At 45.2% G+C, this 14,048-nt stretch overlaps 1 protein-coding gene across 1 annotated transcript in view; it reads left to right on the plus strand.

The window, feature by feature from the left end:
- Nucleotides 1–439: 439 nt before the first annotated feature.
- The window catches only part of PSMG1 (proteasome assembly chaperone 1), a 36,451-nt gene continuing 22,842 nt past the window's right edge, over nucleotides 440–14,048 (plus strand). The window contains exons 1-3 of the mRNA XM_030204945.1: nucleotides 440–669; nucleotides 954–1,063; nucleotides 9,924–10,078. Coding sequence (XP_030060805.1) covers nucleotides 548–669; nucleotides 954–1,063; nucleotides 9,924–10,078 — 387 coding nt within the window. The 5' untranslated portion in view covers nucleotides 440–547. The remainder of the gene's footprint in view (nucleotides 670–953; nucleotides 1,064–9,923; nucleotides 10,079–14,048) is intronic.

A 14,048-nucleotide genomic window follows, 5' to 3' on the forward strand; every position in this document is an offset into this window, starting at 1 on the left:
ATCTGTTGTCTGGCTACGCCCATGGAGACAACTGGTGTAAACGTAGGTAAGGGGCTTTTGAGCGAGATAAAGACTGATAGGATAGGAATGGTGCCACGTCTACATGGGAAGGCTCTCCTGCAGCTAATTTGGGATCCAAAGTGGCCCCGACCTACAATATGTACCAGTAATCTTTTTATTTGTACATAAATATGTATACATGCCAGTTTATTGAAAAACGTTGTTTTAACTGCTTCTTTTAAAAAATTGCATCCCCAATCTTGTGCCTAAATAGTATTTACAATTTCACATTTTTGGCTTTCCCATCCCCTGCCCAATAATGCATGTCTCTCTCCGTTGCTTTGGTACTGATGGCTCTAAGATCCCGCCTACATCAGCCGCCGTCTGTTTCTCAAGTATCCAGGCGCCCTCTGCCGCTCAGCGCTGGTATTTCCCGGGCCGGAAGCACCGGCCGGAGACTAGTCAGAGTAGAGTCATCCTGGAACCTGGACTCGGGGTTAGGGGAGGCGATCAGGCCTGCAACGGTGGCGTTTTAATTTGACTCATCATGGCTACCTTCTTCGGGGAGGTTTTGCCGGTTTTCTCCCGGGCTGTGGATGACGATGATGATGAGGAGCTAGAAGAGGAGAACGAGGATCTAGAAATCCGGAAAGAAATAGAAAAGAAAAGGTACAACAATCCGGATGAGGTGGGAGGGAGCCCTAATTTAACGAGGTTCTGCTACCTTCGTGGCGGAAAATGGAGTCTGTATAGGAGGTGGGACTTGTAATTGGATCAACAGTAATACTGGAATCCTGCGGATGTGCTGCTGCTGCGCCGAAACTTCCTTGTTCGGACCAGATGTAACACCTGCAATAGAAGGGACCCTTGCAGGGTTTTTTTTTTTTACACCTTCTATGCTTTAGCTTCTGTACAAATAACTTAAAGTCCTGTTCTCATGCTTCTTGTGACAGGGAGGTTCATCTGCACTGGCGTTCGGACATCAGCGCAGTCCTGGATCGGTACCCAGGGAAGCGCCTTCCTTGCACACACTTCATTTTGGCCGTGGGAGAGAACGCGACAGGTAAGTTCTATCGCCCAACACAACAAAAGTAATTAGGTTAAAGGTGGTGCCAAGTGGAGGAGTGATATTGGGCATGAAGAGGAAGGTGGAGGTTTTTTTTTCTGAGGTTTTGTGCATGTGCTCCTTTCATTCCTAATCCCTTTGATGTGCAGATGATCAAAAGCAAACGTGGGCACTAGAGGCTATTAGCGCTGGACTAACAACCACGTTTGCTTAAGTCCCAGGATCAGTGCCGGCGAGTGCCTGTAACAACACGCTCCCCGGCTCTATGCTAAACAGGGACATTGGTATTCCTTCCCAGTGCTCAGCGGGCAGCGTGCCAAACTAGTGCACTTCTACTGCTGTAAACCGTATGCTAGGTTGGAGCTGGTGTTAGGGTTTACTAGAGCATTGGGGAGTCCTGTCCAGCATGCATCTGCATGCTAGCAGGCCTCCCCATATCCCCGCCAACAGATGACCCGAACCTGACCCTTTCCAACATCCCTAACCCCCTCTCGCACCCCCCCCCAAAAAAAAAGCCCTGATGGCCTAGTGAGCTGTTAACCCAAGACCCTCCACCTGGTGGAGGCCCCCTAGTGGCATCCTCTCTTTCCTTGTACCTTCGTGGTGGAGGAGGGAGTACCACCCTATCTCCTCTTGCAGCACTGCCTTCAAAATGGCGGTTCCCTGGGGTGCATCCTGGGATGCACTGGGTGGGGCTTTCCTACCATATACGGTACGGAGGCATCCCAGGATGCACTGGTCAGGGGAAAGCGGTGCTGGTCGATGAGGGGATGTGCTACTCCCTCCTCCGTCGAAGGGGGGAGGGCTCTCCTAGACCACCAGGGAGCATAGGGGTTCGAGCAGCAGCCCACCTGGGCCACTAAGGTGAATGGCGGAGGTCTCGGGGTCCCACGGACTTCCATATCCTCATTTGACAGGTCTACCTGATGCCAAGCTTTCTATTTTTTTTTATAACATCTGAGCCTTGTATGGTTTGTTTATCAGTAGATTTGAGCTTTGAATTCAGATCTATACATAAAAAGGAGGTCTCATTACATATATCTAAATACCAGAGTGCTATTTTTCCATACTTCATAGCAAGAGTGTACATTCCCTAATTACCTGTCCCAATGCAACTGAAGCTTTTACCTCCTCAGTGCATGTAAATGGTTTCATCCCTGTGCGGATTCTCTAATGCTGTGTGAGGCTTTATTTCCAACCAAAGCTTTTACCACACTTAGAACATGTAAATGGTTTTACTCCACCATTTCCTTTAACCAGAAGTGCAGCAGAGAGCTGGGTCCCATGCTCTTGTATGGTTGTTTATTAGCGCGGGCCCAGGTGAGATGCAACGGGAGGGGGTCAAACCATGCTGCAGGGCAGGGGTGGATGGGAGGGTAGAGACAGCGAGTCTGGTGGGCAGGGAAGGTCACAGTTCAAGCTGGGGAGGCTTAAGTCTCCCCAAGCCTCTTATATGAGCGCCTGTGCGCATAGCTTTTCTCACTGATTGCTCTGACCACCTAAAGGTTAAAAGGTGAAGTAAAACTACTACTACTATAAGGTATTACAGCCAAAAGATTGTCCTTCAAAGAATGGAAAAAGGACCCAAATGAAGAAAATAAGACACAACATAAGCACTGGCAAGTCAGATGCAAAGCATTAATAAAGAAGGCTAAAAGAGAATATGAAGAGAAACTTGCTGCAGAGGCTAAAACTCACAGTAACAACTTTTTCAGGTACATCAGAAGCAGAAAGCCTGCAAGGGAATCTGTGGGACCATTAGATCACGAAGGTACAAAAGAGACATTCAGGGAGGACAAGGCCATAGCAGAGAAACTGAATGAATTCTTTGCTTCAGTCTTTACGGAAGAAGAGATCTACCTGTACTGGAAATGGTTTTCAAGGGTGATGATGCAGAGGAATTGAAAGAAATCGTGGTGAACCTGGAAGATGTACTGAGCCAAATTGACAAATTAAAGAGTAGTAAATCACCTGGACCGGATGGCATACATCCAAGGGTACTCAAAGAACTCAAGCATGAAATTGCTGATCTACTGTTAGTAATATGTAACCTATTGTTAAAATCGTCTGTAGTACCTGAAGATTGGAGGGTGGCCAATGTGACACTGATTTTTAAAAAGAGTTCTATGGGTGATCCGGGAAATTATAGACCAGTAAGCCTGACGTCGGTGCCGGGCAAAATAGTGGAAACTAATCCTATATAATAATTTTCGCCTCCAACGTTCTGACTTGCTGCCTGGGACCGTGGCTCATTCCGAGTTGGTCTGCTAGGCTCCATAGATCAGGCTGACATCACTGTAGCCATTATGATGTCAACTTCAGAACCCGGTGGGAAAAAAAACCATGCCTCACAGCTGATTCATGTCCAGAGGAGGGTCGCTGGACATGGGTGGCTGGAGGGAGGGGCAGGGGAGAGAGGAGGGTCGCTGGACATGGGTGGCTGCAGGGGGGCAGGGGAGAGAGGAGGGTCGCTGGACATGGGTGGCTGGAGGGGGGCAGGGAGTTGCTGGACATGGGTGGCTGGAGGGGGGGCAGGGGAGAGAGGAGGGTTGCTGGACATGGGTGGCAGGAGGGGGGCAGGGGAGAGAGGAGGGTCGATGGACATGGGTGGCTGGAGGGGGGCAGGGGAGAGAGAAGGGTTGCTGGACATGGGTGGCAGGAGGGGGCAGGGGAGAGAGGAGGGTCGTTGGACATGGGTGGCTGGAGGGGGGCAGGGGAGAGAGGAGGGTCGCTGGACATGGGTGGCTGCAGGGGGGCAGGGAGTCGCAGGACATGGGTGGCTGCAGGGGGAGCAGGGAGTCACTGGACATGGGTGGGTGGAGGGGGCAGGGGAGAGATGAGGGTCGCTGGACATGGGTGGCAGGAGGGGGGGCATGGGAGAGGAGGTTTGCTGGACATGGGTGGCTGCAGTGGGCAAAGGGGGAGAGGAGGGTCGCTGGACATGGGTGGCTGCATGGGAGCCGAGGAAAACCTTGCTAGCGCCCATTTCATTTGTGTCAGAAACGGGCCTTTTTTACTAGTATAAAGAATAAAATTATAGAACACATAGACAAACATGGTTTAATGGGACAGTCAGCATGGGTTCAGCCGAGGGAAATCTTGCCTCACCTACTTGCTTCATTTCTTTGGAAGCATGAATAAACATGTGGATAAAGGTGAGTCGGTTGATGTAATGTATCTAGATTTTCAGAAAGCTTTTAGTAAAGTTCCTCATGAGAGACTCCTGAGAAAAATAAAGAGTCATGGGATAGGAGGTAAGGTTCTGGTGAGGTTTAGGAATTGGTTATTGGACAGAAAACAGAGGGTAGGGTTAAAATGGTAATTTCTCTCAATGAAGAAGAGTGAATAGTGGCGTGCTGCAGGGATCTTTACTGGGACTGGTACTATTTAACCATTATACCTCTATTCAGGAAATGTAGACTGCCCCAATTTGATTGACTGCACTTTTTGTCCTCTGTGTTAAATTGTACAGCGTTGCGTAACCCTGGTAGCGCTTTAGAAATGTTAAGTAGTAGTAGTAATTTAACATATTTATAAATGACATTGAAATTGTAACGACGAGTGAGGTGATTAAATTTGCAGATGATATAAAACTATTCAAGGTTGTTTAAACACCTTCAGACTGTGAAATATTGCAGGAAGACCTTAGGAAATTGGAAGACTGGGTGTCCAAATGGCAGATGAAATTTAATGTGGACAAATACAAGATGATGCACATTGGAAAGAATAATCCAAGGGTCCACCTTGGGGGTCAGCGCTGAAGAAAAAGATGTGTGTGTCATTGTAGATAATATGCTGAAATGTTCTGCTCAGTGTTCAGTTCTGGTTGCAGTATCTCAAAAAAGATATAGTAGAATTAGAAAAGGTTCAAAGAAGAGCATTAGGGCTCTTCAGCTTGGAAAAGAGACGGATGAGGGGAGATATGATTGAGGTCTACAAAATCCTGAGTGGTGTAGAATGAGTAGAAGTAAGTTGATTTTTTACTCGTTCCAAAAATACAAAGACTAGGGGACACTTGAGGAAGTTACATGGAAATACTTAAAAAAAAATAGGAGGAAATATTGTTTCACTCAACGAATAATTAAGCTCTGGAACTCTTTGCCAGAGGAGGTGGTAACAGCGGTTAGCATTTCTGGGTTTAAAAAAGGTTTGGACAAATTTCCTGGAGGAAAGGTCCATAGTCTGCTATTGAGACAGACATGGGAAGCAACTGCTTGCCCTGGGATTTGTAGTATGGAGTGTTGCCACGATTTGGGTTTCTGTCAGGCACTTGTGACCTGTCTTGGCCACTGTTTGGATAACAGGATACTGGGCTAGATGGACCATTGGTCTGACCCAGTATTGCTACTTTTATGTTATCTTCTAATAGTATCCAAGTGAATCTTATGGAAAGTTAGTATGACCAGCGAGTGGTGTTTGTGAAATGTAAAGTGTCCTAGTAAGGGTATAAGATTTGAGAAGATTGGCTTAATACCAAAACTTTGAAAGGAATTCTGTAAGCCACAGGGAGCCAGTGTTCTGTTTGGAGAAGGGGGTAGGGCAGGCAGGTAACATCATCAAATTTTTTACGTATAAAGAGTAACTTAAAATCCATATTGTGTAGAATTTGTAATCTGCAAAGTTGAATATTCGAGAGCCCAAGTTTTTGCAATAATTCAACTTTGAGAGAAGAAGTATACAGAGGGATGAGGGTTCAAGTTTAGAGCATATTAATCGAATCTGCCTGTGAAAAAACTGTTTGTAACTATATGAGAGATGTGAGTATGGAAAGTGAGCTCATTATGCAGTATAACCCCTAGTATTTTGACTGAATAGAAGTGGACTAGACGAGGAGTAGCCTAGTGGTTACTGCAGCGGACTCTGATCCTGGGGAACTGGGTTCGATTCCCACTGCAGCTCTTTGTGACTCTGGGCAAGTCACTTAACCCTCCATTGTCCCAGGTACAAATAAGTACCTGTATATAATATGTAAACCGCTTTGAATGTAGTTGGAAAAAACCACAGAAAGGCGGTATATAAGTCCCTTTCCCCTTAATAGTAGGAACAGGTAATGTAGAGCATGGACCAAGAGGAGAAATATATGAATATGTCATATATGAAAAAAGTAAAACTGAACAAGTAGAGAAAGGGGGGCAAGGAAAACGAAGAGTATTGGATCTAAAATAGAACCTTGAACATCCGATGACAAAATGGATCCATTTGAATAATAACAAATTAGTGATTGGTAAGATACAATTGAAACCATGAAAATACAGATCTATCAGCAAATCTTTGCAGTAGCATGGCTGACCAGGTCAAAAGTTGCTGATAGGAAAAGGGAGAAGAGAAGAACATTTCTCCCTTCATCCAGAATTCATCCAGTGTAATTAGTGAGACCAAGAAGAGTTTGTTCAGTTGAGTGGTGGACATGAAATTTGGTTTGATATGGGTATAGGACATTTGTTTTTTTTTCTATAAAGTTGAGTTGCTATGAACTTCTCTACTACATTGGAGACAAAAGGGAGGTTGGAAATAGGCTTGTAATTTTCCACAGAGGAGAGATCTGCTTTATTATTTTTGAGATGTGGAAAGCTGGCAATTACCATTGAATGGAGAAAAAGTAGTAGTGGGTGCAGGAAACAGATAAGATGAAAAGTCCATATATGGAGAGGATAGCTTAAAAAAAGAAATCACTTTAGCCATGTGAGACTGAGATGGAAGATAAAAAGATGAAAAAGAAGCTATAGGGGCTTTAACATAAGAAATGGTACTTGAGGTAAAGGCAAGGGGCAGATGATACCTTGCATAAGAGTATTAGTTTTATTAGATAAACCTGTTGCAGAGTTTCCTGCTGAAAGCTGAGACTATTTTGCTACTGGGGCCATACTAGTAAAAGGTCTGAATGTGGAAAAGGTGTGAGGTATTAGAATATAACCATAAAAGTCTTCAGAGAGACTTTTTTGCCTGAGCCAGAAGTTTTGTAGAAGAGGGACTTATCTGTAAAAACTTGAAAATTGGTAGGAGAAACATAGATATACAGAAAATGAAGGCCATATGGCCTATCCAGTCTTCCCATCCATACCATCTACTATAATAGTTATACTGGGTTAGACCAATGGTCCATCTAGCCCAGTATCGTGTTTCCAACTGGCCAATCCAGGTTCCTTTGCAGAAACCTAAATAGTGGCAACATTCCATGCAGTAGCTTCCCCATGTCTGTCTCAATAGCAGACTGTGGACTTTTCCTCTAGGAAATGTCCAAACCTTTTTTAAACCCAGATACGCTAATGTAACTTCCTTGAGTGTTCCCTAGTTTTTGTACTTTTGGAACGAGTAAAAAATTGATTCACTTCTACTCATTCTACATCACTCAGGATTTTGTAGACCTCAATTATAGGTTCCCTCATTCGTCTCTTTTCCAAGCTAAAGAGCCCTAACCTCTTTAGCCTTTCCTCATATGAGAGGAGTTCCTTCCCCTTTATCATTTTGGTTGCTCTTCTTTGAACCTTTTCTCATTCTGTTATACCTTTTTTGAGATACGGTGATCAGAACTGAACGCAATACTCAAGGTGAGGTCATACCATGGCGCTATACAGAGGCAATATAGTATTTTTGGTCTTATTTACCATCCCTTTCCTAGCATCCTGTTTGCTTGTTTTGGCTGCTGCTACACACTGAGCAGAAGATTTCAGCATATTATCTACAATGACACCTAGATCTTTTTCTTGAGTTCTGACCCCCGAGGTGGACTCTAGTATCAGGTAACTTTGATTCGGATTATTCTTTCCAATGTGCATCACTTTGCATTTGTCCACATTAAATTTAATCGGCCTCTCCCTTAGAGATCCTCTGTACTTGTCCCAAGCTTTCTTGAATTCAGATATAGTCTTTGGGGCCAATATTCAAAGGGATTTAAGCAGGTAGGAGAGGCTCCCGATATTCTGCGGCACTAATGCAGGCAGTGCCACTGAATATTGCCTTTGACCACTGCCAAAAAAGGGCCAGGTCAGAGGCGGTACAGGGGGTGGCGTTAGGGAGAAACCCAGAGTTATACGGGTGCTGGTAATATCCAGTGCTGGGACCCGCTTAGCTAAGCTGCCAAATTTAGGACAGCTCAAAAGCTGTCCTAACATTTGGCCAGCCTAGCTATGCGGGTCTTGGTATTGAATATTGGGTCGGTGCTGCATAACTTATTTATTTTTTTTTTTTAAAGAAAAAAAAAGCAGCTCCTGAGACCCCTCCCCCCCGACAATAGCCCTCTTTTCCCCCTTCCACCAGCTCGTGGCATGACTCCCCCCAGCCGTCCAGATAGGCCCTTCCCCCGGGCATACCTATAGCCATGGTGATCAGTGGTGGTCGTTGGTGGCAGGGACGTGGGCCTCTTACTCCTGCCCCTTTGGTTGCTGAATGAAACTGACTGTCGTGACCTTTCACGGTACTGTGTAGTCGTGTGGGGGGTGGGAGGGGGCTCTGGGGCTTATTTTTTTTTAAATAAAAACAAACAAAAGTTATGCAGGCCAGCTGATTATCAACCAGGCTTGCATAAATTCCAGCAGCCTGCCCACCCCAAATTATCCCCCGATATTCATTGCCGGTGACTGGATGTGGCCTGGCATTGAATATCAGGGGTTAATTTAGCTGGCAATGATCAGCGTTTAATAAAACGCTGACCGCCACCAGCTGAATATCGGATGGGGGGGGGGGGGGTTGTCTCCACCACCTCCACGGAGAGGCTGTTCCATGAATTCATCACCTTTTTTGTGAAGAATTATTTTCTTTAGTTACCAAAGATGAGAGAAATGCTAAATAAATCCAGGACCAAAGTTCAAAATATTTATTAACCCTCCTGTTTACAAAGCTGCACTAGCTCCAGCACAGCCCATTCACTTTGAATGGGCTATGTCGGCATTGCAGTGTGGCAGATGCTATTGTGTGTTTGTAAACAGGGTGGTAAATTTGTAACACTTGGAGAACTCAAAACAAAAATAGCCCAAGGTAGTCACATTGTGCCCTCACAAGGGCTGTCTCGGGGGATTTGTTTATGATTTATATTTTTCCTATTTTGTTTTTAGTTTTATTATGTGTATTTTTATAGAAACCAATTAGGTTATAGGTGGTATATACATTTACATTTTTAAAATAAATCAATCAGTTAATGTCAGTGATCACAGTGACTGAAACTGTGGTAAGGATCTTGCATGGGTCACTGCTTTGTTTTCAGCATTATTGTTCTGTAATTGTATATGTCAGCTATTTTCTGAGAACAGTGCCAGGGACCCTTACTGCAGTTTCAGCAGTAGTGCATTTATTGGGTTCTGGATAACTTCCTGTTTTCTGTGGGTTGGTGGGTGTAGTGCTAATGGAATGTGCATTGAAATCTGTAATATCTTTGAGTCTGGTATTTTCCTCTTATCCTCTTTAGACTCCCAACGCAATGGAACTGAAGGTTGGAATTTGATCCAACGAGCCTTCATTTGTATTTACTCGGTGTTTTTCATGTAGCCCAGCCATTGCCAGACCTCCTCTATGACTCACACTCTGCAGTTCTCTCAGAACCTTATACACTCACATGGTCTGAATACTTGGTGTTGATGATGACTGACTGTGGCCCTCCTAGCCTCTGCAGCATCTTCAGCTGACTCATAGATCAGAAACAAGTTTTGGGATCAGTTACATCACTTTCATGTCAGTTCCCAAGACAGCCATTGAGCCATAGAGCTGCTATTACTTTCTTTTCAGCCTTCACAGTTCCTTAAGGAATTCTTTCCTTCTGTGTTACCTTTCCTTTGGGCTCTACATTGGACATCGATACAACACCCTCTGTACATCTTTCTTTCTAGGTAGGAGTTGCCCATGATTCTTCTCTGTTTGCTTGCAGGATTTCTCTCCTCCTTTGTCCTGAGTTCTGGAAGCTGGGAAGTTGCTGGAGATATCAAGTTATGGAATGAGATATGCAGAGAATCAACATCCAGCAATGTCCTACACTCATCAGCTGCTTCCTGTGTCTTCTATCAGCTCACTTCTTGTCCCACGGTGAGAGAATTTAGTAAAGGGTAAGATCAAACGTATACCAAAAGCTGCTTTATCTTTCTTTTCACATTTCTACATCCTCATCTGCTGTCTTATTTGTCCATCTCCATGCTTCATCTAACCCCAATCCCTGGCTTGTCTCTTACACTGCTCCCTTCCCTCCTCATCCCCCATTCTCTGCTCATATTACATGCTTCTCCAGTTTTCTAAACTCGAGCTCATCTTCCTCTTGTCTCATTTCCTGTACTGTCTTCCTCCTATACCGGTATTCTTCAGTGCAAGGCCCAAAGGCCAATGACTGCCCTTGGAGACCTCTGAGGTGGCCTTTGTCATCATTCTGGCTTTTTTTTCTTCTACTGTCTGCCTCTCTAACCAAGTTCATGACAGAAAGGGAGAAGTGGACAGGAGGAAAAGCCACATCCTTGAAGGACAAGACATTTCTCTATAGGTGAAGAGAAGGCATTTGGAAATGCTCACCTCCTTGAGGATACACCCAGTAAACAGTTTGAAGGTGGGCTGGTGGGGTGGATGTCGTTGACACACACTGATCAGCAGTGTTGTGACCTTGCATGGAAAGATATTTGGTGGCTCTCCGTCAGCTCATTGGATCCAAAGTGTCCCCTAACTTAAAATTAGTAAAGACCACTTTCTTAAATTCATCCGTGGTTCATGTCCCAGGTTGCTTCACGTCTCTCATTTCCAGCTTATCTCCCACATCCTCAGTGATTAGGAGGGGTACGGGGAGGGGGCATAAGGAGAAGACAGTGACCAGAAGGTTCATTTTGGAAGGGGGAGTAGTTTGAGGAGGAGTTAGAGGTAGGAGAAGACTCTGTTCATGATGTCAGGGGTGAGAAGGAGAAGTTTGGTTAAGGAGAAATCAAAATAGGATGGAAGAGAAATAAATAAAAAATGAAGAGAACTTAAAGAAAAGATGAGGAAATAGAACTATAGATGAAGAATGTTTAAAATAGAAAAAAAACAGGTTATGGGGCAGTTTTCACACTTTCTGCATTGAGACATACATTCTCTCATGCTTATGTTTTACTTCAGACTTTGCACTGTTTTTCAAAGCAAAAGTTTGCATATGCTTTGAACCCGCAGCAGGCCTCAGTGAAAGTATCTTTATTACGTTTTATATACTGCGAATGACTGATTTGTCACCTTAAGGCGGTTTACAAATAAAACATACTTTAAAAGCATTAACTTGCACATATAAGTAATGCCATACTGGAAAAGACCAAAGGTCCATTGAGCCCAGCATCCTGTACCTGACAGCGGCCAATCCAGGTCAAGGGCACCTGGCAAGCTACCTAAACGTACAAACATTTTATACATGTTATTCCCGAAATTGTGAATTTTTCCCAAGTCCATTTAGTAGCGGTCTATGGACTTGTCCTTTAGGAAACCGTCCAACCCCTTTTTAAACTCTGCCAAGCTAACCGCCTTCACTACGTTATCCGGCAACGAATTCCAGAGTTTAATTACGCGTTGGGTGAAGAAAATTTTTCTCTTATTTGTTTTAAATTTACTACACTGTAGTTTCATCACATGCCCCCTAGTCCTAGTATGCAGCGCTGTGTATGCCTTGTAGCACTATAGAAATGATAAATAGTAGTAGTATTTTTGGAAAGCTAGAACAGACGCTTCACATCCACCTGTTCCACTCCCATCATTATTTTATATACCTCTATCATGTCTCCCCTCAGCCATCTCTTCTCCAAGCTGAAAAACTCTAGCCTCCTTAGTCTTTCTTCATAGGGAAATCGTCCCATCCCCACTATCATTCTCGTCGCCCTTCGCTGCACCTTTTCCAGTTCTACTATATCTTTCTTGAGATGCGGCGACCAGAATTGAACACAATACTGAAGGTGTGGTCGCACCATGGAGCGATACAACGGCATTATAACATCCTCACACCTGTTCTCCATACCTTTCCTAATAATACCCAACATTCTATTCGCTTTCCTAGCCGCAGCAGCACACTGAGCAGAAGGTTTCAGTGTGTTATCGACGACGACACCAAGATCCCTTTCTTGGTCCATAACTCCTAACGTGGAACCTTGCATGACATAGCTATAATTTGGGTTCTTTTTTCCCACATGCATCACCTTGCACTTGTTCACATTAAATGTCATCTGCCATTTGGCCGCCCAGTCTCGTAAGGTCCTTCTGTAATTTCTCACAATCATCTCGTGAGTTAACGACTTTGAATAACTTTGTGTCATCAGCAGATTTAATTACCTCGCTGGTTACTCCCATCTCTAAATCATTTATAAATATACTAGCTGTTAAGCCCGTAAAAACGGGCGAGTATTGCAGCCCTCCTCTCTCCCCTGGCCTCATCCTGTCCACCGATCCTCCCCCCCATGTCCAGCAACCCTCCTCTCTGCCCTGCTGTCATCCCATGTCCTGCAACCGTGCCCTCTCCCCCTGCCCACCCCCCATGTCCAGCTACCCTCCTCGCCGCCGCTCCCTCCCCCCTCCGTGCCGGGCCCCCTGCACTGACCTGACAGCGCCTCTCACCTCCGTGTGAAAGCGCTACAGGCAGCAGCAGATCGCTCTGCTGCTGCCGCCTGCAGCGCCTCCACACGGAGGTGAGAGGCGCTGTCAGGTCAGTGCAGGGGGCCCTATACGGAGGGGGCGGGAGCGGCGGCGGGGATGGGGGGAGGGTGGAGGTTGGTTCGCGCGATGTTCGTTTCCAGGCGTCCGGCAGTCCGACTCAGTCCGTTTCCCTCTCTGTTCCGCCCTCTGACGTCATGATGTCTTGACGCGAGGGCGGGACAGAGAGGGAAGTCTGTACTGCGCATTTGCAGGTGAGTCGGTCACTTGCCGTTTATATGTTTTATTAAAAAGCAGCAGTCCTAGCACTGACCCCTGCGGAACCCCACTAACTACCCTTCTCCATTGTGAATACTGCCCATTTAACCCCACATAGACACTAAACGGGCGATTCTGTAGCTTAAGTGTCCACATTTATGCATGTGTCTTGTGTGTAAATGTCTAGAATACTAGCACTTACAAGGGTATGTGTGCACTTAACCTTATAAAGTGCTAGCAGAGCACCTAAGTGCTGTTCTGCAGATACCCACTTAACTTACACGGTGAGCATTTGCAAGGGGGTGTGCATGGGGGAGGAGCATGGTCAGGATTTAGGCAGGGCTCCTACTTGCATATTCTGTAAGTTACCTGCCGTGTTTAGGTGCCAACACTTGGCCAGGTTTAGGACTGATGTAACGGTCGGTGCTTAAATGTTAGGCACATCGATACTGGGGCACACTATCCTATAATGGAATCTAGGTGCTGCAAGCTGAGAGTTTTTTGGCACTTAACGCATGGGCTGCTAAATGGAGATGTGCAGTTATAGGTTTACCTGTTAAACATTACCAAGCCGCTCTTTATGCCACTCAAACATTCTTAACTGGCATCCCCCTCCCCTGTATCTCTGACCATAACTAACCATTGCAATCTCTTATAGTCTATTTACATCGTTATTACCTTAGGTAGCCTATGCAGCATGTAGGGGCTATAACTGAAAACATCCTGTTTGTTAATCTGAAGCCCTTCACCTCTTTACAGGTTGGCATCTGCAGTAATAAATCGGAGCCTGATCTCAAATTTCTGTTTGGGACATACTTCTCTAACTTCATCACTAAATACTTTGGTTTATTGTTTCTTATGACTGTAAATAACATCAATACTCAGGGCCAAACCAAGGGTATTTGAAGTTCTTTTGACACCCTTAGGGGCCTTTGGTCACCCCCCACCACCACCATCAAGGGATGGCCCAAGGCGCTGACCCTGTGTCCAGCATTTCCCCTTCTCTTTCTTATTCTTTCATAGTCCAGCATCAGTCTCCCCACTTTCCTTCCCATGGTGTCCAGTATCTGTCTCCTTCCCTATATTTCCCCTTTTCCTATGAAGTCCACCATCTCTCTCTTTATCTAATTCCCCCACCTCCCCTTCATGAGGTATT

This window comes from Microcaecilia unicolor, chromosome 5, assembly GCF_901765095.1.
Source record: "Microcaecilia unicolor chromosome 5, aMicUni1.1, whole genome shotgun sequence".
NCBI classification, from domain to species: Eukaryota; Metazoa; Chordata; class Amphibia; order Gymnophiona; family Siphonopidae; genus Microcaecilia; species Microcaecilia unicolor.